Genomic DNA, 25,382 nt, shown 5'->3' with positions numbered 1-25,382 from the left:
GGGTCAATTCAACTAGGAATGTGTGTGGGGTGGTGAGTTGCCTTTTCAACAGTGTAGAAACATTGGCAATGGCAGCTGAACACGCCCCCTTCGCTACCCAATCTCACCCCAGACTCGTGGATTTTTGTACACAGTCCTGTGGGGCTGCAAACACAATCCCAGGAGCCCGGCGGTACATTAAGTGCAGCATATAGTGGCAATTACTCCTGAGGGTGACTTAGTCGTGCCTAATTGAATTGATCCCATATAATATTTATCACAGTAGGACTGAAATCACTTTACACTTGTACAAAGAGAAAAAAAAGTTTTGTAAGGGGATAGATCACTATGGGTTACATTTTAATGAAAGCGTATTTCTTGTGGGGCTATGGGCTGTAACAGCGTGCCAGTGAAGTCTATATTGTTCATCTTAAATACGCTTCACATATCTTGTAAACACATGCTTGTGGGCCATAATGACATACAACACAGGATAACAATAATAAATCATTAATAAAGGCGTTGTTGGGTCTTCATGAGATGTAGTTCTATCACCCGCACAGTATAAACTTATTGTACAAGTGATAGAAGAATTGGTGCTTATTATAGCGATACTGATGTTGTGATTACTTTATAATAACTACGCTAGTGCTATAGTCAGTCAGCAAACAAAGCTGCTAAAAATCAATACAAAAAGATAACAAAAAGATACAAAAAGGAATTCAGGAGTTTTCAGAAGCAATAGAGCTCAGAAACAGTGGCGGAAGTTCATCCCAGATGCCTGGAGGCAAGTTATCATTTAGTGCTCCCTTATCCCCCATATTTACAGCCCTAAGTGGAGTGAATATATTGTTGGTGATGGAGGAGGTGCCCCTTCAGAGCTGGCGCCCGGCGGCAGGCGCCTCCATTGTCTCCCATAGTTCTGCCCCTGCTCAGAAAAGACTGAGATTTGGGGATTTATTGCTTTTTATGTAGAAAACAGCTGCTTTAAATTATGCTGCAATACAACAGAACTAAACTATGCTGCAACACAATAGAAAATCAGAGTATTTAACAGCTGCCAATAGATAAATAAACCCCTTATTGTGAGATCTCCAGATGGTAAGCCTAGAGCCATCTTTATAATGAAAAGTATTATCATTTTTGAACATACAACATACCTGCCAGACCCTGCGGACCCTGCGGACCCAAATCACCTGCAGATAGAAAGTGACCATCACATTACATAATTGCTTAATAGCCACGATAATAATATTTCTTGTTTATATATTTTTTTTTGTCTTAGAACAGAGACCTTACTAGAGATTGCAGAAAACATGTTTAAAGGATTAGTTGCCAGACCCATTCTCTGCCAATTAATATCTGCTCTTCTGTGATCTACTACTGCAAGACATAAAACTAGATATTCATCAATCCAATTTAAGGAATAATATACTCTTTCATTTGTTGTCCTCGGTAGCTGTCAAAGCCGATTGCTAACCGAGCCGGTGGAGGATGTTTGCAGAGGCCTTTTATACTATATTCACTAACTAATCTTTTATATCAAAGTACAGTAAGTGACTGTTAGACAAATGTCGACTGCGGCCATCTGTTATCATCCCCAAAGCTACCTATATTGACCACTATAAGTGGGTCTTTTCTATTGAGGAATTGCAGATATTCATAGTGGAATGGAGCAAGTTGCTTAGGGTCAAATTTCTTAATGGCCATAAATTACCATCTGTTATTGTTTTATTTGCTTCAATAATAGCCTGTTGGCTACAGTTTTGCTCAAAAAGTATCTACAAAACCCTCCATGGCAGAATTAAATTTACCATTGCCATCAAGTTGAAGCAGAACGTCCGATTTAAGGCTGTCCAGCAATAACTTTGCCCCATTCAAGCTTCCTTTACCACTTGCTTGCAGTAAAGGAGGTATTTCTACTGCCCATGTGTGTACACCATGCTGTACATGTGCCCAGTCCAAGCTACTAGGGAGATCTGTCTCCGGCCACACTGTAGTCAACTGGCTACAGCTGCTCATACCATGTGACGTTATTGGTGGCCAATTTTCGAAACGACTGAAGTCCACATTGAGAGTTATGGGACTGCATTCTTCAACTTTGGATTGTTGAATAGGCGTAAAACCTAAACTTGCCACAATCATGCGGAAAAGGATGTTTCCACATAATTTAAGGGATATCGGCTTTATAAATAGGCCCCATAGTCTTTACTCAATCTAGCCCGTGGGCACCAGACCCGCAGTTTTCCATTTTGCTGAGTATCAGAAAAGTGTTAGGGGTATATTTATTTATTTTTTTAGAAGTGGAGATGTTGCCCATAGCAACCAATCAGATTCTACTTAACATTTAACTAGCACCTTTTAGAAGATAATAGCTAGAATATGATTGGTTGCTATGGGCAACATCTCCACTTCTGAAAACTCTCACTTTAGTAAATTTACCCCTTAGGGTCACATCAGCTAGAGACCTGCTGGTCCTTTACGCCTGAGCTAGGCCTAAACCAATATTTATTTTTCATTACCTTTAAGTCCCATTTGTCCTGGCAAGCCTGTTGTTCCTGGCAGACCTGGATCTCCTGACAAACCTGTTGACAAAATAACATTTCTATGAGATAAAATCCATACATACATATTTCATAATATCCTAGATTTAAACTTAAACTCTTCGTTGATGGCCCCAGCTTTAGCTATTCTCATTACAAACATGCACTGAACTGTATGCATAAAACTATCTTACTTACCTCTGTCTCCCTTTTCTCCAACTCCTGCTGGACCGGGTTCACCGCGAGGTCCTGGTAAGCCATCTCGTCCTCTTTGCCCAGCCTGCCCTTCCCCACCAAGGTCACCTATGAAGACAAGTGCATTGATGTCTCAAACTACTTATGTATTACTTATTATAATATTTACTGTATGTTATAATAAAAATGTTATCCACTATCACGACCCTGATACAGTTTTATTGGTATATATCACCATCCTACAACAACTATATACTTTGCTTTCTACTTATCATAGTAATAGAATTTCTCGCAGGGTTGGTCAATGGTTCTCCTGAGAACAATCCCTCTAGATTCCTCACCTGAATTGCCTTTCTGTCCTTTTGGTCCTTCTGCACCAGTATGACCAATGAGACCTGGAGCTCCTGTTAGATCATAGTAGAGAACTATATTGTTAGCCACAGCCATTTGGTGAGTAACAGTACACAAAACGACAAATGACACTAATTAGATTAATTAAAATATTGAATGAATAGAAAGAGAGCTAGTCTTATAATAAAACGTCTATTTTAATTGCAGTCACGAACTCTTAACTTATTGATCATGATTCATAAATGGGTCAGCTGAAAGTAATGTATACCAACAACCAATAAATGTATTATTAATAGTATATTAATATTGTCTTTTACATGTGTGTTGTTTTCCTCAGTTATATTGAAGGTAGGTGGAGAACTGTGAATCATTTGAAATGTAAAACATAAGTAAATACTAAAACATGGCCCTAAAAAACTAACTCCCGAACTTTGTCATGGACCTAAAACTAACAGCCGGACTTTGTTATGGCCCTAAAAACTAACAGCCGGACATTGTCATGACCCTAAAAACTAGCTCCCGAACTTTGTCATGGACCTAAAACTAACAGCCGGACTTTGTCATGGCCCTAAAAACGAACATCTGGACTTTGTCATGGCCCTAACAACTGACTGCCGAACTTTGTCATGGCCCTAAAAACTAACAGCTGGACTTTGTCATGACCGTAAAAACTAACAGCCGGATATTGTCATGGCCCTAAATAATAACAGCCGGACTTTGTCATGACCCTAAAAACTAACAGCCAGATATTGTCATGGCCCTAAAAACTAACAGACGGACTTTGTCATGACCCTAAAAACTAACAGCCGGACTTTGTCATGACCCTAAAAACTAACAGCCGGATATTGTCATGGCCCTAAAAACTAACAGCCGGACTTTGTCATGACCCTAAAAATTAACAGCCGAACTTTGTCATGACCGTAAAAACTAACAGCCGGACTTTGTCATGACCCTAAAAACTAACAGCTGGACTTTGTCATGACCCTAAAAACTAACAGCGGACTTTGTCATGGCCCTAAAAACTAACAGCTGAACTTTGTCATGGCCCTAAAAACTAACAGCCGGACTTTGTCATGACCCTAAAAACTAACAGCCGGACTTTGTCATGACCCTAAAAACTAACAGCCGGACTTTGTCATGGCCCTAAAAACTAACAGCCGAACTTTGTCATGGCCCTAAAAACTAACAGCCAGACTTTGTCATGACCCTAAAAACTAACAGCCGGACTTTGTCATGGCCCTAAAAACTAACAGCTGGACTTTGTCATGACCCTAAAAACTAACAGCCGGACTTTGTCATGGCCCTAAAAACTAACAGCCGAACTTTGTCATGGCCCTAAAAACTAACAGCCGGACTTTGTCATGACCCTAAAAACTAACAGCCGGACTTTGTCATGGCCCTAAAAACTAACAGCCGAACTTTGTCATGGCCCTAAAAACTAACAGCCGGACTTTGTCATGACCCTAAAAACTAACAGCCGGACTTTGTCATGACCCTGAAAAACTAACAGCTGGACTTTGTCATGGCCCTAAAAACTAACAGCTGGACTTTGTTAGGGTTCTAAAAAGATTCCTATCACCTGGTGTAAAAGCCCCACATCTACGTTAACATTAGCTCCATCCATATATCACCCTCTCCAATCAATATTCTTGTGACTATACTTGTTCTGTTTACATAACCCGCCTCTCGCCCATTTAAGTCATATATTCACTTAATTGGCAATAAAGCTGCTTCATCAGAGTGCCAAAAACAGACGTAGTGCCAAAAACAGACGTAGTGCCAAAAACAGACGTAGTGACAGAGCATCTACAGTGTAATGGAAACTTTATTCTAAAATATAACAAAACTTTACTATTGAGCCTGTATTATTTGTAAACCCTAACTAATATAAACAGATCCCGGGAATACAGAATATTAGAGACTATACCAGCTGGATCATTACTCCTCAGTTCTCATTATTATATGTAGTTAGATAGATTATAACCCACACTTACAGCGTATCTGTCTGTCTATCTATCTATCTATCTATCTATCTATCTATCTATCTATCTATCTATCTATCTATCTATCTATGAAAAAGCTGTTTAGTGTTCACTTACCTTGAGGGCCTTGGAATCCTCTGTCACCTATTAGAAAGTAAGTATAGATAGATATACATTAATAATTTTCATATACTACTCAAGACAAATGGAAGTTAGGATGGATAATACTGATTTTATTATGTAACAGCAAATATACTGTGTGTAGTACATGGCTAATGTTTACACTGTGATATACTGAGTACATTAGGTAACATTGTTATAATTTATGAGTAATGGTATAAAAAAGATATAATTACAGAATGTAACTGTATTTCTTATTCGTTCACTGTGAGTTATATACTATCAAAGTTCAAAAGTACAAATGTGTACAGTAGGTCACCATTATGTAACTAGCTTGTTTTTGATGACATAACTAAGTACATCTGTAATTTACAAGAGTCTATGCTTATTAATGACACTTCTGTATTCTGTGCCAGTCTAATAATGTGTTAAATATGTTTCCAAATGTGTTGTGGAAGGTGTAACAATATATCTATGTGAATCCTATGTCCCGTATTGTGCACTCATTACGGGGGCTACGAGAGGAGCTGCAAGCTGCACGACGCTGCAGAGTCAGTGCGGGCTCCAGCTGATAGCCGACCACGCTGCCAGAACACGCGGCAGCCTCATTAGATGCTCTGAACTGGGAGTGTTTGATATTATAGTCGCTCACGCTGCCAGAGCATATGATAGCTATATAGAGTATATCAGTTATACACACAAAGGAATGTTTCAAACTGTAGACAGTTTATATTGTCTGAGTTGGCAGCGTCATCACGATATAGACATAGCAATTATTATATGATTAGTGATGTCAACATGTTCAGTGCCCATTGAATACATGGTCACATATATATGCAGAGTGTACATTAGATGTGGAAGGTACTAATTCCCTATTTACAGCATTTATTCTATTATAAGGGAAATAGTCAGAGAGAGTGATTATATATCATTTGCACTCCATATATATAGATATTAAGCTATACCACACTTAGGGACACAGGTATATAAGATTGTACATATATATCTACTATCTATTAGGCACCTTTACAGGTCAGCATTTGGTATACCATTGAGTATTTATAAATAGGACACATTTGACTGAGCACCAGATTGTATCTAACGTACTATTTTAATTATGTTTTTTTCCCCCCCTTTTTTGTATATTTTGTTGTGTTTTTAATGTTACCACTATAGTGGATATTTAAACGATTTAATAAAAGTTATATTTTAGTTGATATTGGCAAGAAATAGTGCACTCTTATGGGGATTCTTTCTTTTTCTTGCTCTTGTTGTGATACTTCTGTATTGTAACTAGGGATGTGTGTGGATTCCTGTGTTTTGGTTTTGCAAAAACCTCAAGTATTTTGGTTTGGATTTGGTTTTGGATTTTCTTTTAAATTGATAAAAACAGCTAAAATCATGTAACTTTGACTTGTTTTTTGTTCCTATACTACATACTTGCCTACCCTCCCGATTCGGCTGGGAGCCTCCAAAAAATCGTGTGCAGCTGCCGGCCCCCCGGAAAGGCAGACAAGCCTTCCGGCGGCCACCGATCCTCCCCGACCTCCCCGCGATTCATTGTGAAACCCCCGCAGCGGAGGGGGTCGGTGATGTGATTCATTTTGACCCCGCCCCCTGCTTCACAATGCCTGTATTATCGGCATTGTGTAGCCGGGACAAAATTCCGAGATTGTGTGGCCCCGCCCCTGTCACGCCCCCTAAATGGCAGTCACTCCCCGGGCACACCTCCTTGTACCGGCCACTCCCCCCTGCCCTGCCAATCTGGCAGCTCCCTCCCGGAAGGAGCAGCCAGAAAGTTGGCAACTATGCTATACTATGATTAACATCAATAACTTTCATTTCCAGTTCATTTTGACTACCTCACAGCACCTGAAAGCACGAGGGAAGGACTTAAATGCAATCCAAAAGACGCGAGATCCGTTTTTTAAATCAGTTTCAAATTGCGAGAAGACCTGAGTCAGGAGTCAGTTCTACTCAGAACCCCAAAGTGATTCCAGACTGGGACTCAGGGCCTGATTCAGAGCCGCTCGCTAGCAAGCGGCCGCTCATTGCAGACAATGTTTGCTAATGTGCGCATGCGTGTAGTTCACAGTGCGCGTGCGCAAACTAGTGACAGCGATCGGAATGTGCTCGCTCGCCCTGCAAAGACAGCCCAGTGGAATGAGTGACAGGAGAGACCGTTTGTGGGTGGTAACAGGGGCAGGCCAGTAGTAACGGGGGAGTGGAGTTGTGGACGCAGAGTGTTTCAACGCCGTTTCTGGGGTGTGCATAATTATCAGGCAGCGTCACAGTACATGTCACCTGGTTGAATAATACACTGAAGTGCTCGCAGTGCTTGCGGTAGGGTACAGTCCACCGCAAGTGCTGCGGTCAGCTCCGATGAAACCCGATGTACCAGATGGATGAATATACTTCCTGGAGATGACGTACGCTAGTGGGCGGCTAAAGACAGGCTGGTGGGCATCTGTTAACACAAAGTAATCGCTCACCAAGACATAAATGGCGGGCTTATGCCTTGCCATGCGAGCAGCTGCCTTGACGTCACTTAGCTGAATTTCCAAACGCTGGGAGCGAGCGGCCACATCTAGTGAGTGGGTCTGAATCAGGCCCTCAGTTCGACTTGGAACCCCTAAGTTCGGGTGTGTTTGGTTTTCTCAAAAACCAAACCGCTCATCTCTACTTGTACCAATAAGTAAAGCTGCTGTACTTTCAATTCTGCTAGATGAATCATATTATGTCATACAATATGTTATGTTAATGGAATCTTCATGATATGTCAGATTATGCTCAAAGTAAAATTAGAGACAGACATGCAAGAATAACTAATAAAGATTGCTAATTGCTAACCTTTCTCGCCTGATGTTCCCACATCACCTACAAATGAACAGAAGACAAAAACATTTAAGGACAAAAAATCACAAGCAATATAAAAATTGGCTGTGAGGATTATATTTGTTGTTGTGTTTTGTTGTTGATTTATTCATATTCAACAAAATAATGTTGCGTCCTGTCCGTAATGACTTGTTGTAATTAGAAGCACTACTCTAGCACCATCTAGTGGTCTGTTCTATTTACATACACAAATGCAATGTTAAAAGCACTTGAAGGTTTTATAGAACTGGAGGTGTTTCCCATAGCAACCAATCAGATTCTACTTATCATATATCTAGCACCTTCTAGAAGATAATAGCTAAAATCTGATTGGGCAACATCTCCACTTTATAAACCCACACTTAAGGAAATATATCCTAGAGAATATAATACTGGTGAAAGTGACAATGTTTTAGAACCAACAGAAATGATACAATTTCAGCAGTTGTATTTGTTGGGAAATAAAGAATAGCTTTTATTTTGTTTTACTAGACAAAATGTACATATTCTCACCTTTCACTCCAGGTTCACCTTTTACCCCCGCAAATGTTCCAGCTACAAAAGACAACGTAGTGAATGAGAAAAGACATAAAGCACACTGTAATTTACATGGTATAAGAGGGAGAAATATCTCTGATAAGCGATAAAATGAAATGAATCTTGATAAAAGTACTTGTGACAAATTTTTCACACTGTAACTTTGATTGATTGCGTCAGATTTAACTTGAAGTTAAAATTAGGATCAGCTTCATCTTTAATGTCCCTTTCAGATTCCATCTGTGTGGCCTAGGGGAGTTTAGATCACTACCTAAAGTTTTTGTTTATATTAGCAAATTCTCAGTGGTTTTCTCATTGTTAAAAGAATAATGTCTCTAAAGTCTGAGATGATTTTGATGAAATGGAGAATAAGGAGAACATGTAACATGTAGGGGCATCAGAACGTTTTTAGGTTGGGGGGGCAAGATATCATTTTGGCTCCCCTAAATCGCTAAAATCTGCTCCCACCAAGACAACTGGAGTGACCCTCACACCACCTAACTGATGAAGGGGTAAAACAGTAGTAAATGCAGGGATCTCTCCGTGGAGTAAAAGGTACCTGTTTGGGTAACTTTAGTAACACCTTAATGGAATATGCCACTAGTAGGTAAGCATACATTTGTTAATTCATTCACAGCACTGTCACATGTTTACAAACAATTATTTATGGGGATAAACTCTCCTGGCTGAAGAGGCAATAGGTGAAGCTATAAGTTACTTAACTACCAATTAATTGCCATTTATTTATATAAGTATTAGAAGGAATCTGCAGAAGTGAGAAAATTGACGTTGATTAGATACCTCACGTTTTTCTGGTTGTGGCTGCTACGGCCAGGGCCGAAACTAGGATTTTTGTCACCAGGGGCAAGACAGTAATTTGGCACCCCCCATGTAATTCCCCCTGCAGTAGTGCCCATATTGTAATGCCCCCATAGTAATGCCCATATGTTAATACCCCCAGAGTAATGCCCCTGTAGTGCCCACCATACAGTAATGCCCCTGTAGTGCCCATGCTCCCATATTAATGCCCCTGTAGTGCCCATGCTTTCATAGTAATGCCCCTGTAGTGCCCATGCTCTCATAGTAATGCCCCTGTATTGCCCATGCCCCATAGTAATATCCCTGTAGTGCCCTTACAGTAATGCCCCTGTAGTGCTCATGCCCCCACAGTAATGCCCCTGTGGTAATGCCCCTGTAGTGCCCATGCCCCAATAGTAATGCCCCTGTAGTGCTCATGCCCCATTAGTAATGCCCCTTATTGCCTATGCCCCCATAGTAATGCCCCTGTGGTAATGCCCCTGCCCCCATAATAATGCCCCTGTAGTGCAGCTTATTAAAAAAAAAAATACTTACCTTGAACCCCGCTCCTGCATCCAGCGTCGCGTCCGGTCCGCCGGCTGCTCCTTGGAACTATGGGGGAGATGTCATGACGTCTCCCCCATAGTGCCCATGGGGAGAGCCGGAAGCTGGAGTTCGGGAGAGAACTCCAGCCTCCGGCTCCGGCTACACCGCGTCGCTGCAGAGAAGGAGCCGGGCGCCCGCTGGTAATAAATATTACCAGCGGACGTCCGGCTTGGAGCCTCTCTGCAGCCCCGGGCTGGAGGTCACTGGCACCAGGTACAGCGGCTCACCCGGTGCACGTGCACCTCCAGCCCCCCCCTAGTTGCGGCCCTGCTACGGCCATTGCTTAAACCACCTGATGTTCCTAAGGATGGAGACATATCAACTTACCTTTATCTGCTAACATCCTGTCCCTCACATATAGCCAAATGGAGTCCTTGTCTTGAACATTGAAAGTGCCTGCGCCTGGTAACGAGCTGGCCAAGTTCACCTCTGAAGCACGTACAGGACCAGCCTCCAAGCGACCCATCACCGCCCGGCCTTCCATATTGTCTACACGTTCCTTCAAATTCTTCACGTCTTGCCCTATAGTGCAACATACAGTTCATTTTCATACTACATCATGTACCCTGGCGATTTTCTATAACCCAAAATCATGTCATGAAATCCATTTTTAGAAACAAGATTCATATGTCCTTTATAGGCTATAAAGGACATATGTCCAATGACCCTCCTGGATTGTTAATAACATCCAACTGAGGGAAGCATTAAAACACTTCTACATATATTAAGTAGCTGCGGTTGTGTCATTATTAAAGTAAGGGTATATAAATATATTCTTGCATCATTTAATTTTTGGTTGTGGTATACTGGGTTCCCGATCTCGTCTCACAGCTCATAACTCTCACTTTTATCAAAGATAGGGGTGGGAATGGCATTAAGACCATTATCTCTGTGTAGTGTAATGATTCAATTAACTTTGTTCAATTAAACATTATCAATATGTATTGTTACTGTGATAATTTTTAAATATATTGTCAACAATATTGTTTTCAACTATTGAACTGTAATGTAACAGTGATTGTTTTTTCTATCTATATATATATATCATATACAGTGTTTCAATAAAAAAAAAATTTAAATAAAAAAAAATAAAAAAGTGATTCAACACAATTGAAGGAATTAATGAAATCTGTTCTATATGTAATTGTGAATTAAAGGGGAGTTTCCCAAACGTACTAATCAAAAGTTAGTTTTCATATTCAGAACTGTCCTAGAAAATTGGTAGCGGGCTCTAGATTCGTCATGCTTACAATACTCAAATTATCCTAAACTGAAGTGAAGACATGAACTCATCAATTATAAGCGATGGCATCAGAATACACCATTTATACAGATTTATACACATACAGACATTCCTCACTTAACGACCGAGTACCATTCCTACGACTAGGTCGTTAAATGAATTGGTCACTAAACGAGGAACCAAGAGGTAATCATTTTTATGTATTCTGAATACAGAAAAGGTCTAAAGGAAACTCAAACTTGATACTGTAACTGTTTTACTTTGCATAACTCTTACATACTGTACAGTACAATTAAAGTTATAAAAAAATAAATCTTCAGAATAAGATTTTAGTCATTGTACTATGGGTTCCAGCTGGTTAGAGTGCTGGTCGTAAGTCCGAACGGTTGTTAAACGAGTAGGTTGTTAAGTGAGGAAAGTCTGTATTACATTTACTTTTGTATTATAGAAAATTATTTCAACATTCAAATCAACAGACTTTATATTTATTATTTACTCATTTCTTATTGTGTCTTGCTGATGAAATATACAGATAGTGTGAGCCCAAATTTAACAATGTGCAGACATAAACAGAAAAACGAAATAAAAAAACAATATTTAATCATGAACTTAACATAAAGCTGAATTTCAGGTAGTTCCCACAGACTATTATAAGAGCAAGTCACCCTCTCGTATCCTGCTATGAAATGGTCAGGATAAGGGGTGTATGACACGATGATGATATCCCATCCCCTCACTGGCCACCAGGTCTCCCCTCTGGGAATGCCCGGATGGAGAAGATAATAGCAGGTAACTATGGAGGAGTGTGTATATGGTACATGAGTTTGTGAAGCAACCATCGCCGCCATACCTTGTTTCTGACAAGGAACATTGGAATCGTTTACTTACATAGAGATATGAGGCCGAAGAGCAGTCCCAGAAGAAACAGCAGTCCCAGGATCAGACCAAGCAGCCACATCCACCACTTGCAGCAGGTACCACATGGACCACAGACGGCGTCTGTACCACCTTCCCTCCTGTCCGCATATTGATCAGCGCCAGCTTTCAAGGCCTCAGCTCGGTGTATCTCTGTGGGGAGAGTAAAACCATTGTTGTAGACTGTTACAGAATGCCCTCACATACAGGAGGCACCTATTACTTACCAGTCATGTTCATAAACATGAAATGATTTCAGTGTCTAGTTTCATGGTGCCACCACTGCAGCGGGATGTCTTCACTGTGGCCAAGAGCTGACGATCATGTCTGCCCATAATATCATTAAGTATTGCTAACACTGCTATTGCAATGGCAAAGTCCAACAGAGCATGCTGGCGCTATGCACGTTAATAAGTAGTGACCTTTGATAGCCCATGCTGATAGATTGGTACATATTGAGCACTGGGATATTTAAATAAAAGCCCAGGAGATAAATCTTTTCTTACCTGCATATGTGGCTTTATCTTTGGTCACCCTTATACCACCTATGGCAGAGAAAGAACTCATTATAGTGTGTGGACAGATATATCAATGTCATGACAACTAAAAGGTTTGCGAAGAAGGAAATAAATGAATACCATTAGCTTCTCCTTTGTATAAGGCCTCCCGACTGCTAGTGTATTGTTTCTCCTTCTTCAGAACTTCATCACCGTATGAACCTGGGTGAAGACACAAGAAACTCCTATACTGTGCTGACAAACCGGAAACTAGAAAGTGTGACTTTTATATTCCGTTACTTTGTTTATGGTACTAAAGTAAAACATGGCAATCACATGTATTACATATACATATGTAACATGCACCAAGCTATTAAAACTATACATTGTGCTAAAATGTATTTGATGGAGGGCAGGTGGGAGGGGCAGTAACTTTTCACAGCCTGTAATTTGCCAATTGGTAGCGTGATCTTTGCAAAATTTTAAAGGGGAACCCAAATGTCTAGGGCTAGATTTACGAAAGTAGAGGTTTTACCCGTAGCAACCAATTAGATTGTATCTATCGGAAAATGATAGACATAATCTGATTGGTTGCTATGGGCAACTACCCCTAGATTGTGGCAACCTATGGCTCTTCAACTGTTGGGGAATTCCAAGTTCCTGAATAGCTGACACGACAGCTTGAAAATTAAATATATATAGATCAACAGTTGGTGTAAAGTAACATGTTACATAAAGCTTATTCGGTAATAGATGTGCTTGGATCACCCCTTTAGGTTTAAAGAAGTTACTACTATCATCTGAATGTTTTCTATTTTAACAACTTGATATGTTTCTTATTAGTGACAGAAGAAAATGGACACTCTCATGTAAACACTGTGAATGTCTATAAGATCCTCAGAATATTAACAGGGAAATTGACCCTTACACTTTAATCTTCACAATTAATCCTGACACTCTAGTAGCGGCTTGTCTTAATAATTGTGTTTCTTTAAAATAAATTATTCTTGCAAATGTATTATAGAATGCCCTTAACCGCTAGTGATTAGGGAATGTTGATGGCTTGATATTCTAGGAAGCATGAGTGCACAGGGTCCTGTAGAAAGCTGTATTGGTAGCCCCGAGCTGCGTACCTGAACCGCCCATGCTGGAAGCTGTGAAGACCTTGCCACTGTCTTTTGACATTATGAGCATGTCTCCATCCTTCTTAGCTGGGGCCTTTTCCTTCTCCAGCAGGAGGAACTTGTAGTCTTTGCTGAGGATTTCTTCACCTTGTTTAGTGCTGGTAACTGAAATATAAATAGGAGACTCGGCTACTACTGGATTGGTGACAACTTCAAAAATCATCTAACAACTACGCTATGACACCTAGTACCAGCCTATAGCTTCATGTTTTGAATTATGGTTTTCTTCCCAAAACATAAAACTTGTGCAAACACTGTACTCTGTTATCCTCAAATATCACAGTGCTTGGACAATTTATTTCAGTGACATAAAATGCCAGTTCTATAAATACTCAGGACTCAGTACACATAGGAAGACAGATACAATTACATGCAGAAAAGCTAATCTGTGCTTTAGATGCACCTTAGCAATGTGTTTTCATGTATTTTACATGGGATTTTCATAGGACTGTCAAGAGGTTGGTTCGGCCCCAAGTAATATGGGGTGTGGTCAAATGTGGGGGGTGTGGCCAGACATAATCTGCTGCTGGCCACCATCTTTAGGTCATGCTTACTCCTAATTTTTCAGCTAGAGGAACGGGCTTACCCCTCCCCCTTCTACGCCTCTGGCTTTTCAAGCAGTGTGCCTCTACCAATTCAGCCCACTAGACCTGGCAGTGCACATTAACGCATGAGAAACACAGTAGGCTGGTCACGCTCTAAAATTTTAAATACAAAGTTAAATATTAGAATGTAATGGCGTGAGAAAGTCCATAAGAAACTAATTATACTGTTTTAAAAGCCTTTCCCAGGCACTGTATGATGAATGGAACCAGTTTGTTGTTCCATTTAATGAGAACATATGACAGCTACTGCATGGGCTTGCAAAAATATCTCTAACCTCAAAAGACCTATGGATCTGCATACATGATTTCAGGCCGTCAGGAGTGTGCTTTTTGTCCTGGCTTGGGGACGTTGGGCAACAGAAAGGAAAATTTTAAATTCTATTGGTAATCAAAGTATCAGCCTGGGACTTAAGTATACCTATTAAAAGTAGAGATGAGCGGGTTCAGATTAGTTTGGATTTTCCCGCCAACTTCAGATTTTTCCCGACAAAAATCGGGTCTCAGAAAGAGGCAAAACGTCATCTTTCTTGGACAAACATCATCATTCCTGGACAAAAGTCCAGGAATGATGATGTATATCCATGAAAGATGACATTTTGCCTCTTTCTGAGACCCGATTTTTGGCGGGAAAAAAAATCAGAATTTGGCGGGAAAATCCAAACTAATCCGAACCCGCTCACCTCTAATTAAAAGTCACATAATAACTCACCAGTTGATGAGGTGACAGTGCTGCTAACCCCACCACCGCCACCTCCACCACCTCCGCCACCACCGCCAACACCTCCGCCTCCTCCGCCACCGGAGCCTTGTGTGCTGTGTGTGATATTTTTTTGCACTCCGTATCCTGAAAGAAGAATGTTGTAATCATTAACATGCTCACACTCCAACATAGAACTTCGGGCGCTCCTGGGAAGTTCATCAGCCAACGTCCACTCACCCGAGGAGCCTGCTGTTAGTGCAGCGCTGTTGAGAGCAGGTGCCGGAGCTGATAAGGCAGCTTGCGTTGATAACGGAGCCAAATTATTTTGCATACCGAATACTGTATAGAAAGAAAGTAATAAGTGACAGACTGTTGTTACATACTGTATGTAATTAGATATAACTTGTCTTATAGAACACAAGTTGAAAGTTAAAAAAAGTGTCTTAAAAAACACCTACGGGTGCTGCTGGGGCCTGGCACCAATACTCAAGCACAGTGCAGCAGGACAATTTCATTTTTTGGATTTTTATCACAATTTTTCTATTAACTTACTGTATAGGATACAACTGAGTAATTGTAGAACACCAACATTAGTATCAATTCAACAACTAACTGTACCTAAGACTAAAACCTTACTTTAGGTTGACATGCACTATATTACACAATAATGCTGAATATGACTTAACTGGGGTGCAGCATTCGTCGAGTGTTTGTAAGAGCTCTGCTACTTGGAGCTATTGAGACAGGGATATCTACAGGCAGGCAGGTAGGCAGCAGGTTGTCAATGCCCCTCCTGCACAAACCTTCCGTTTGTATGATTAGGAAGCTCATGGAGGAGGAGCTTGACAACACAGAAGAAGAAGCAGCAAAGCGAACATCACTAGACCATTGCAGCATTAAATAACCCACTGGATCTGGAGGAACACTGGACTCCAGGTAGGTAATAGTCAGTATTATAGGGTGGAGTTACCCATTAATAAATATTTCCTCTTTTCATCGTGACCAGACCCTCATATCTTTATGTATTTGTTAGGAGTCACTATGATTATGATGATCCAGGCTGAACAGCAGACCTCTTTATAATTACAATGTTCATGAATAATTATTAATTAATAATTCATTACATATTAATAATAATTAATATTGAAGCTTGGAATAGGGTGAAAAATAAAATGGCTTTTCTAGACTGATTATTATTTATTTGACTCCACATATTGCAAAATAATGCACAGCAGTTCTAAAAGAGGTTACGTATTGCTTACATAAGAAGGTATATATTGTATCTACTGAAGACAAAAGTCAGAAGTTAGATGTTGATTACCTGCAGAGGAGGAGTTGAGCCCTGAATGGAGAGTAGGAGAGCTGGGAGCCAGATTGTTTGGGATTCCAAATACTAATGAGAAGAACAAAAACAAAAAAACAAGTGAAATAAAAAAAACAAATGCCAATAATATAGTATATATCTATATTTGTTGACTACTATTTTAATGTTTCTACCTGATCCTGAAGAATGGGCATTCATCATAGAAGAGCCATAACCCATTCCACCCATGTTGTTGTGGTAGCCAGCCATGGATGATCCTGCAGGAAGTGTGGAGGTCCACATGTACGAAGGGAGCGCGGATTCTAGTATGCTTGTGTCATATGACCCCGAACCTGTAACAAGGAGCCATCCGTTATACAGAATACAGGTCATGCTGATCAGCAAGTGACATAATAATATAAAGGTTCTCCATGGCAATATTACAGGCACTGACCTGATTGTGAGCTCTCTGTCACCACTTTTGTTTCCAATACTGGTTTTTTGGGAATGGGGAGGGTGTTTGTTGGGGATCTGCTGGGGCTGACGCTGGTGGAGCGGCCTCCTTTCAGCAATTTCTTCACATCATCAAGTTCTGTCCCTGGAGGAAGATAAAAAGGACACGATAAATCCATCTGTGTTTGTGTATAATGAGCCTTACATCCTCCTTATTCAATATTGTTTCACGCTTTGTATTTTAATTACTGGAATTTAGGGCTTGATGGCAACAATATTTTTGTATCATTTTGTAAAGTTGCTCAAAGCAATAGGGTGGGCGCAATATTGTAAGAGACGTGCCTGCTGGCATCACGACTTTTCTCTTACACGCTATAGAGGTGACACTTCCGGCTCTATTCACTAAGCCAGAGGTGGGGAACCACTTTTCTGCCGAGGGCCATTTTGATATATATAACAATATTTGCAGACCTGTGCAGGCCACACCCCCTCCATGTGATGTCATACGGGGCAGGGCCCCAATTGGCAGTGATTACAGCAATGCCCGGAGCATCCCTGAGGATGCTCCGGGGAGCTGTAAGGGCAGCGATGTGACCGTCTGGACGATCCAGGTGGCACTGCTGCATAGATTCCGGCTGCAAGGTGCCATTCTAGGCACCCTGGTAGCCATATGAGGCTAGTAGAAGAAAGCTCAGAGGGCCAGACCAAATGATTCCGTGGGCCTTATACGGCCCCTGGGCCTGAGGTTCCCCATCCCTGCACTAAGCCTTGGAGAGAGATAAAATGGAGAAAGATAAGTCCCAGCCAATCAGCTCCTAACTGTCTTTTTTCAACCATACAGATTTATAAAGTTTTACTAGCAGGAATAAGCACTGGCAATGATGTTGTGTTCATATAATGCATTTATATGGCTATGCAATTGGTCAGTGATGGCATTTGTTTTTTTTTTTTTTTTTACCTATGAAAAGCCAAGTGCTTAGCATGGTGATACTGCAGCATTCTGCATTTAAATGACCTTACGTCTGCTTGGTATTTTCCCTGGCAATAAAGTAGCTTAACGGATATCAGTGTTCAATTTTATGCTGCCAAACTATCATTATTATTTTTTTACTTGACATTGAAAAATGTTATCTCCCTGGAATTATTTTATCCTTATTTTATTAGTTTATTCTAACTTATATCAGTTTCCTTTTCATTTATACAGTAGAGAAAATAACTTACATCTTGTGGAAGGAGATGCACTTTGGAGGCGAGTGCGGATTTCAGTTTCTGTAAAATCAGAATGAAAGTTATAAGACTACATACTTGAAATCATCAATAATTACACCCTTGTGATAGCTGTTCATGATTACGTTTACTGAATTTAGGTTAAATTTAAATAAAATTTTACACATATTGGTTTCAAGTACCTATAGCTGTTTTACTTTACTTAGGGTGAGATGTAACAACCCTTCTAAAGAAGACAACCAATCAGATTCTAGCTATCATTTATCAACTACTTTCTATAAAGTAATATCTAGTATATGATTGGTTCCTATCACAAATGTAATAATTTGTCCTCTTTTAGAAGATTTGAAACATCTTCCCCTATGTCTGAGGAATTTTCATGTCACTTGATCATCACTGCCACAAAATGTATGTACTTACCTCTGCTCTGGGTGCGACCCCTACTTGCAGAAGATGCTGTAAAAAAAAAAAAACAATCAGTAAAACAAACACAATAAACATCAAGCAGCCACTGTACCCTACAATGATGAAACTTAATAGGAAAAAATAAACAAATAGATGTATAAGTTCCCATATTGCTACTGTTAAATAAATATACTCCTTTTATCTAACACAGATATTTTAGTAACACATACCCATTTCTTTTCTGCTGTATTCCGGTGAAGAATTCCCACTGGAACTTCCTAAAAAAGAAAAGCAGATGTGAATTCCAGGTAGTCTAACTTTCACAGAGGATATTTTCACCAGACAGTTTAGAGAACCATGTATAACGCTGTGAGGGCAGAGGGCAGTTCCTACCTTCATAACCCGCCTGGCGAGAACTTGAGATGTAGCCTTTCCTATCAAAGGTAGAGTTTGGAGATACTGATAGGGTAGAACCAGTGGACTGATTGTATCTTGCTCCAGACGCGCTGATATTTGCTCTTGAGCTCCCGCCTGAGGCTGAATTTCAAAATAAATTTGTTGAGGTTTTGCCACTTTGTACATCAATATCACAGCTACTCAAACATTATTAATATATATATATATATGTATGTAATATATATATATAATATATATATATATGTTAAATAATATAAGTGGCTCATGTTTCCCTGACTGTTACTCAAGTTGATCAATTAGAGCTAACTTTGTAAGATAACTTAACTTGCAACAATACATTTTTTTTACCCCTTATATAATTTATTAATCCAGAGCTAATCAGTATGTATTGTGTATTGTTGTTGTAGTTTGATTCTTGCAACATTTTAAATGTATTACAACTAGAAGTAATTTCACTGAAAAGTCCGACAGTACTCTTTATTAGCCTGCACATGATGGAAACAAACTACTATTAAAATCCATGAACACTTGGGGCAGCAGTCTTAATTTTTTCCCCAACACATTGCAATTACATACGCCACCTGCAGGCCATAAGTGGGTACTTCACCTCAGGAAAATTTCCTTTCATTTACTAAATTATATATCACTTTATCAGCAACTTAAACATCACCTTGAAAAACAGTAAGTATGTATTAGGAGGCCTGTCTTTCTTTTTGTTCATGTTTGGCATGAACTATTTATTAAAATGAACATTATGTGGGTGACCTACTGCAAAATGGCTCTATATGATGGAAATTGAATATACTGAGGACAGGTCTACAGAATTGTACGGTAACATGGACAGTATAATACATACCTGATGTGATATAACTACTGCTGTTTTGCACCAGAGTCTTCTTTTCCATACCACCCCCTCCCACCTGGTATGAAATTTTGGAACCACTAGTGTTTGTTCCTTCTGTTGAATACAAAAAAAACCATTAGAATATAGTCATTATAAAGAGACTGCGGGTTACTTCCAGGGAAGAAGGCACGCTAGCCCAACTTGGTCTTTCTCATAAGATTTGCATAAAAACTTGAGAACTACATAGATAAAACATTTGTACAGATCGTTTATCTGTAGAACCTGCAACACACAGGAGGCAAACAGTCCATTTCAACCACTACCACCATTGGTCTTATTATCTTTTTAGCCCAAACTTTCATGTGTGCAGCGAACACCCCAGCCACCCTCTCTGCACTGTGCACTCTTCCATATTGCAGGTAGACAGCACAACTTTGAACAGCAAAGTAAAAGAAAATACAAAACAGTTTGAGCTAACAGAAAACAAATATGCATTAATAATAGTATTTTCAGGCTGAACAGCTTCTCATACGTAATAGCTGTAACAATTTCATTATATAACAATGTTTAATTAAATTTTATGGGGGGGGGAGCATTTAACCAGTGTTGATTTGCAGTCGCTATGAGCAGTTGCGCACATCACCGCCAACACCACAGATTTTTCTGTGCAACCCTATGGGGTGGGAGGAAAAATCTATATTGTCGGTGATGGCATTTTCTTTAATCGTATGATATCTCACAGAACATAGCAAACATGACAGCTTACTTGGTGGTAATGATACAAGTCTTGATGAACTTGTTACTGTTTCCGTATAGGCTGGAAAAAAGGAAAATAATATAAATAATCTAATTCTGACAAATAGACCAATTCTATGTATAAATAAATAAAAAATAAATACATAAATAAATAAGAAATAAGAATAAATAAATAAATAGACCAATTTGTAATTCTGACAAATAAGTGTTGTTATATGAAGTCTTCATTTTTTATTCCAAAACTATTGTTATACTAAGAGTTATACCACTTTCTTTTAAAAATAAAAAAATTACCACTGAAGCCATTTTATCGACAAAGCTTCATGATATTAGTCTAAAGTATCAAAGTACTTATAAAGAAGACGTGTCTCCTAACTCCTACTCTGAACAGGCACTATATGTGCTGACGTTGTACATTCTCCCCGTGTTTGTGGGGTTTTTCTTCCGGTACTCCAGTGTCATCCCACAGTCCAAAAACATATCAGCAGATTAATGGATTCTGAGAACATGTTCCCATGTTACTGTGTGTGGTGGAGAATTTAGACTGTAATCTCCAATGGAGGAAATATCGATGTGAATGATTCAATAGTCTCTGGAAACAAGATGGGGCTTAATTAAGGACAACACATAACTAAACATGTATATACTTGCTGTGTGTTTAAGCTCTATCATTTTAGTTTTCGAAATTCTTCTTTTTACATTTCTGTATAAAGAAAGCCATCATCTGGGCAGGTATGCATGTATTCATGCATATTAGTAAGAAAACAAATGGCACAGAATGTATATTGGCAGAATCATGCTTAATAGGCTCCTGGGAAACATCCTGTGACATCATCATGCTGGCAGCTTTTAGTATATTGGCTCTGAATGATCACATGACCTATGTGACAAAAGGAACCTATACCCATACCAACGACTAATGTAAATAATATGTGAGGTATTTATGACAAAGAGAGGGACAGGCACAGTTTTATAATGGATTATTCTCAGCAATGGATTATGTGTTAATAACTGTTTATTACAAGTAAGCTTTTACTCAGGCGACATTATTGCTGTTAGGTTTTCAAAATTGCAAGTACAGTTCAATGATTCAGTAAAGCCTCTTTTATGCACAAGTAGCATGTATTCATCTGTGTTCCAAAGTTTGGCACTCTGTATGATAGAATGGCAATGTCTTTTATAGTGTTGGAAAATACCTTTATAAAGCCAAAAGGTGTCCCTGTTGCAGTTCACACAAGGGCTTCATTATCTGACACTAGCTGTGATACCCAGCGTTGCCCAAGTTGAAGACTGGACCCTAAAGTACACCTGCAGCCTTCATTTTTTTACATTTTCCTCCCCTATAACCTGGATAACTATGCAAGTAAATGACAGTGCAGGCAGCATATTCTCATACCATTTGGAATGGGGTATATAAGGAGCAGATTGACAGAACAGAAATCAGTATAGCTTCCAAAATCACTGCAGAACAGAGGTGGTGATTCAGCTGCGGACGGATATGCTATCGCAGCTGCAAACATGTTAGCAACTGCGACAGCTGTAATGTGGTAATGCAGCAGAAGGCGTCACACCTCCTGCATGCATTACTACTGAACTGAGCTGTATCCAAGGACGCAGCATCAGACGCAAGCCAGCCGCCGCAGATGAGAGAAAGAGCCCAAGAAATCTCCATCTGGGACGGAGATCCTCAACTCTCCACTCCCTCCCCAATGGTAGCAAAACATCTCCGTTTTGGGAAAAGTGAAATACTAATAATGCACACTGTTTAATGTCAAAGTGTATGCTGCAAACACGGAGGGCTGGCTAACTCCGTATTTCATGTATGTGGCTGTTGGAAAGAGATGAGAGTGTGACAGTGTGTGTATGAAGCCAGCCCAGGAACCTGTGTAATTTAAGAGTGTCCCCGGTTTATGGGATTGTGCGACAGTGTGTGGCCCTGACGATGTTCAAACCTAGGCTAAAAACTTAATCCTGGTCAAACTACACCACCCTTCCAAATTTGGTGGAGCTAGGTCCAAAACTCTGTCCGTGCATAAAGGAAAAACAGACAGACACACACACACTGCCCCTGCTTTGCACTGGAGCAATTTCATCTCGCCACAGCCCCCTGCATCTCATAACAACCTATGCCATGTCACCACAGTCCCTTACATATCACCACAGTCCCCTGCATTTCAGCACAGCATCCTATATTTCACCACAGCCCCTTGCATCTCACCACAGCCCCTCACTCCTGTTTCTTACCACAGCTCCCTGCATCATACCACATACCTCTGCATCTCACTCCCTGATTCTCACTCCTGCCCCCTGCATCTCACCAGTGTCACCACAACCCCCCTGCTTCTGCCCTGCAGCTGGCTGGGGCCCGGCCACTGGGATGTGCTGGAAAGGGCAGGATGATTATGGATGAGAGATTTGTATTGCAGCTACCATAAGTATTATCAGCAGCATGTCCCCGGGGCTGGGGCATCTCTGTGCATATTTATGCAGTCTCAATGTGCACCTCTCCCCCGCTGCCGAACATGGTGATGAGCAATGTCCTTTTTGAACATGGTACCCTGTATTTCCTGGACTTCCTGTTGAGCTTCTTCGCCGTGGTTCCCCTGACCGACAACAGCGCCGACTTCCATGAGAGATGCCTCCAGTTCACTGAGGGCATGTGGCTGAGTGGGAAAATCATGCTGGAGAGTGAGCACTTCATGGTGGAGGTGTGGTGGCCAGAGTGCGCCTGCAGGTTCAGTGTAGTGATGGACATCGAAATCTGATTTTGAATAACCATCGATGTTTTTGATCCAATGGTAGTGTTTTTACCATTTGATGGTGGCGATATGTGTGCCACAATGGAATGGAAATCATTTGATGGTTATTTTTTTTATTCCTGATAGCTATGCCTCCCCTGGCTCCTTCCTGGCTACTGTGTCTGCATCAGCACATCATCATGGGATCATTGGAGGCTGTCTCTCACTCTCTGTCTGCCCCAGATGTGACCTGGCTCAGTCCCTAGCTCACTTTCCTCTCTGGCTGCTGCTAAGCAACAGGGCACAATGCTAGCTCTCACTGTCTCAGGGGTTTATGTATCAAGCAGTGAAATAAGTGGACCAGTGGAGAAGTTGCCCATAGCAACCAAATCAGCTCCTATCTATTATTTTATAAACTGTAATTGATAAATGCTACTTTAAAGCTGATTGGTTGCTATGGACAACTTCTCCACTGGTTCACTTCTCCACACTTTTCACTGCTTGATACGTAAAACCCCTCAGAGAGACAATCAGAGAGCAGCCCTCGCTCCTGCAGTAGTAGTAGCAGTCACACACATAGCACAACAGGTTTTTTGTCTGAGAGTTTTAGAAGCTGTCTTGCTGTTTCAGCACCATGGACAGCTCCTCTACAGTTGCACGGTGCAAGATATTTGTGTGTGACTGCTTCACTAAAATCATCACTGCTCGGTTCCCTTTTGTCACAGATGAATGGTTGAATGGTTCATACACCTAAACCTTCCTCGAACAATGCTGAAAACCCCATCAAAATCCGTACAGCGGTTCAAGAGCTCAGCCTGAACAAACAGACAGATCCCTAAACCAGAAACTTTATTTTATTTCATTTATACAGAGAAGATCAACATACGCTGCAAATTCAACAGTAACACCCAACAGCTGAAATCATTTTCTGTATTAAATGAGGGATGTAGAGATTTGTGCTGATATCTAAAACATTTAATATGTAAAATTATAATGATCATTTATCTTTTAATTATAAGTTTTAATCAGGTCTGGTTAATAGAACTGAGCTTTTCAATACAGATGCCTTTTATACATTGGTCAAAGTAAATTGAAACAAAGGAAAATAGATAATAAGTGAATCTTACTTCTTCCTGTGACTTCCCCGCCGTCCCGGTAACTTTTTTTTGTTATACTATCCATTCCATAGTCCCCTGAAAGAAAATAAGAGCAGGAGGTTAATGCGTTCTCTCTGTATAATATGCCGTATATTATGTACAAATTATAAACCATGGTTATTATTTTTACCATAGAAATGTTAATTTGGCCCATAATGCTTTGCTTTGACATTTTTTCTCGCTGGTTCCTCAGTTGAATGATTTCGGCTTGCTTAAATAATTCACATATAAACATGCCGACACCAATTCATTCTTCCAGACTAGATTACTGACAAAATAAATAATCAGCAGGAAAAACGAAAGCAGACAATTGTTTTATTGGTGAAAGGGACATTTGTGAAGTGTGTTGATTCCATGTGTGTGTGTGTGTGTCTCTTGAGGATAGACATACCTATTGCTACTTACAAAACTACAAGAGCTGTGGCCAAATAACTATATGCCTACAGTAAAAGCACTTGTCCTGCAGCCTCACACTTTCATCCTTTGCCACAAGTGCTCAGTGCTTCTGCGGCACTGATCATACAGGAAATAACAAGTCTTAGCTTTCCCAGGCAGGATCACAAATCTGCAGAGCTGTCGGAGATCCAGCAGTGGCCTGTTAGCCAATTTTGTGACAATATCTACTTAAGCTTTGCCAGTTGGTCTTTGAAATTGCCAGTGACACTGTACCAAGTAATCGTCCCATAGCCGCCAACCTGACATTGCGTTAATACTTTGCTTCCAACATTCCCGGGTATTTTCTAATTACAATGACCTCACCTAAACTCATTAATAGATGTTAAATAAATGCCTCTAACATAATTTCATTGATTCAGCAACAGCTTATTCAAATTTTATTATATAAATTAAAAAATATCAGAAACAAATGAAATGTTGATCCTGTTTGTGATATAGCATTCCTGCATGCACACGGTTTTCTTAAAACATTCCAGAACTTCTCAAAACAAAACTTA

General features: G+C 40.2%; 1 protein-coding gene across 2 annotated transcripts in view; it reads right to left on the bottom strand.

The window, feature by feature from the left end:
• COL17A1 (collagen type XVII alpha 1 chain) overlaps window positions 1-25,382 on the bottom strand; it is a 64,646-nt gene that overhangs the window by 25,532 nt on the left and 13,732 nt on the right. For both annotated transcript variants that reach the window (XM_088448731.1, XM_088448732.1), the window contains exons 2-25: window positions 24,400-24,465; window positions 20,545-20,595; window positions 19,791-19,892; window positions 18,911-19,054; window positions 18,748-18,795; window positions 18,533-18,568; window positions 18,107-18,154; window positions 16,887-17,030; window positions 16,627-16,785; window positions 16,451-16,522; window positions 15,367-15,468; window positions 15,139-15,273; window positions 13,774-13,929; window positions 12,782-12,862; window positions 12,650-12,688; window positions 12,117-12,296; window positions 10,313-10,507; window positions 8,558-8,599; window positions 8,021-8,047; window positions 5,168-5,194; window positions 3,059-3,121; window positions 2,721-2,825; window positions 2,502-2,564; window positions 1,140-1,175 (exon numbers count right to left, since the gene is read on the bottom strand). In XM_088448731.1, the coding sequence (XP_088304857.1) occupies window positions 1,140-1,175; window positions 2,502-2,564; window positions 2,721-2,825; window positions 3,059-3,121; window positions 5,168-5,194; window positions 8,021-8,047; window positions 8,558-8,599; window positions 10,313-10,507; window positions 12,117-12,296; window positions 12,650-12,688; window positions 12,782-12,862; window positions 13,774-13,929; window positions 15,139-15,273; window positions 15,367-15,468; window positions 16,451-16,522; window positions 16,627-16,785; window positions 16,887-17,030; window positions 18,107-18,154; window positions 18,533-18,568; window positions 18,748-18,795; window positions 18,911-19,054; window positions 19,791-19,892; window positions 20,545-20,595; window positions 24,400-24,454 (2,110 nt within the window). In that variant the 5' untranslated portion in view covers window positions 24,455-24,465. The remainder of the gene's footprint in view (window positions 1-1,139; window positions 1,176-2,501; window positions 2,565-2,720; window positions 2,826-3,058; window positions 3,122-5,167; window positions 5,195-8,020; window positions 8,048-8,557; window positions 8,600-10,312; window positions 10,508-12,116; window positions 12,297-12,649; window positions 12,689-12,781; window positions 12,863-13,773; window positions 13,930-15,138; window positions 15,274-15,366; window positions 15,469-16,450; window positions 16,523-16,626; window positions 16,786-16,886; window positions 17,031-18,106; window positions 18,155-18,532; window positions 18,569-18,747; window positions 18,796-18,910; window positions 19,055-19,790; window positions 19,893-20,544; window positions 20,596-24,399; window positions 24,466-25,382) is intronic.

The sequence above is a fragment of the Taudactylus pleione genome, unplaced genomic scaffold (genome assembly GCF_031769625.1).
Source record: "Taudactylus pleione unplaced genomic scaffold, aTauple2 ptg000464l, whole genome shotgun sequence".
In the NCBI taxonomy this organism is placed as follows: domain Eukaryota; kingdom Metazoa; phylum Chordata; class Amphibia; order Anura; family Myobatrachidae; genus Taudactylus; species Taudactylus pleione.
The sequence above is the reverse complement of the archived record's forward strand: the minus strand, read 5'-3'. Positions and strand labels throughout refer to the sequence as shown.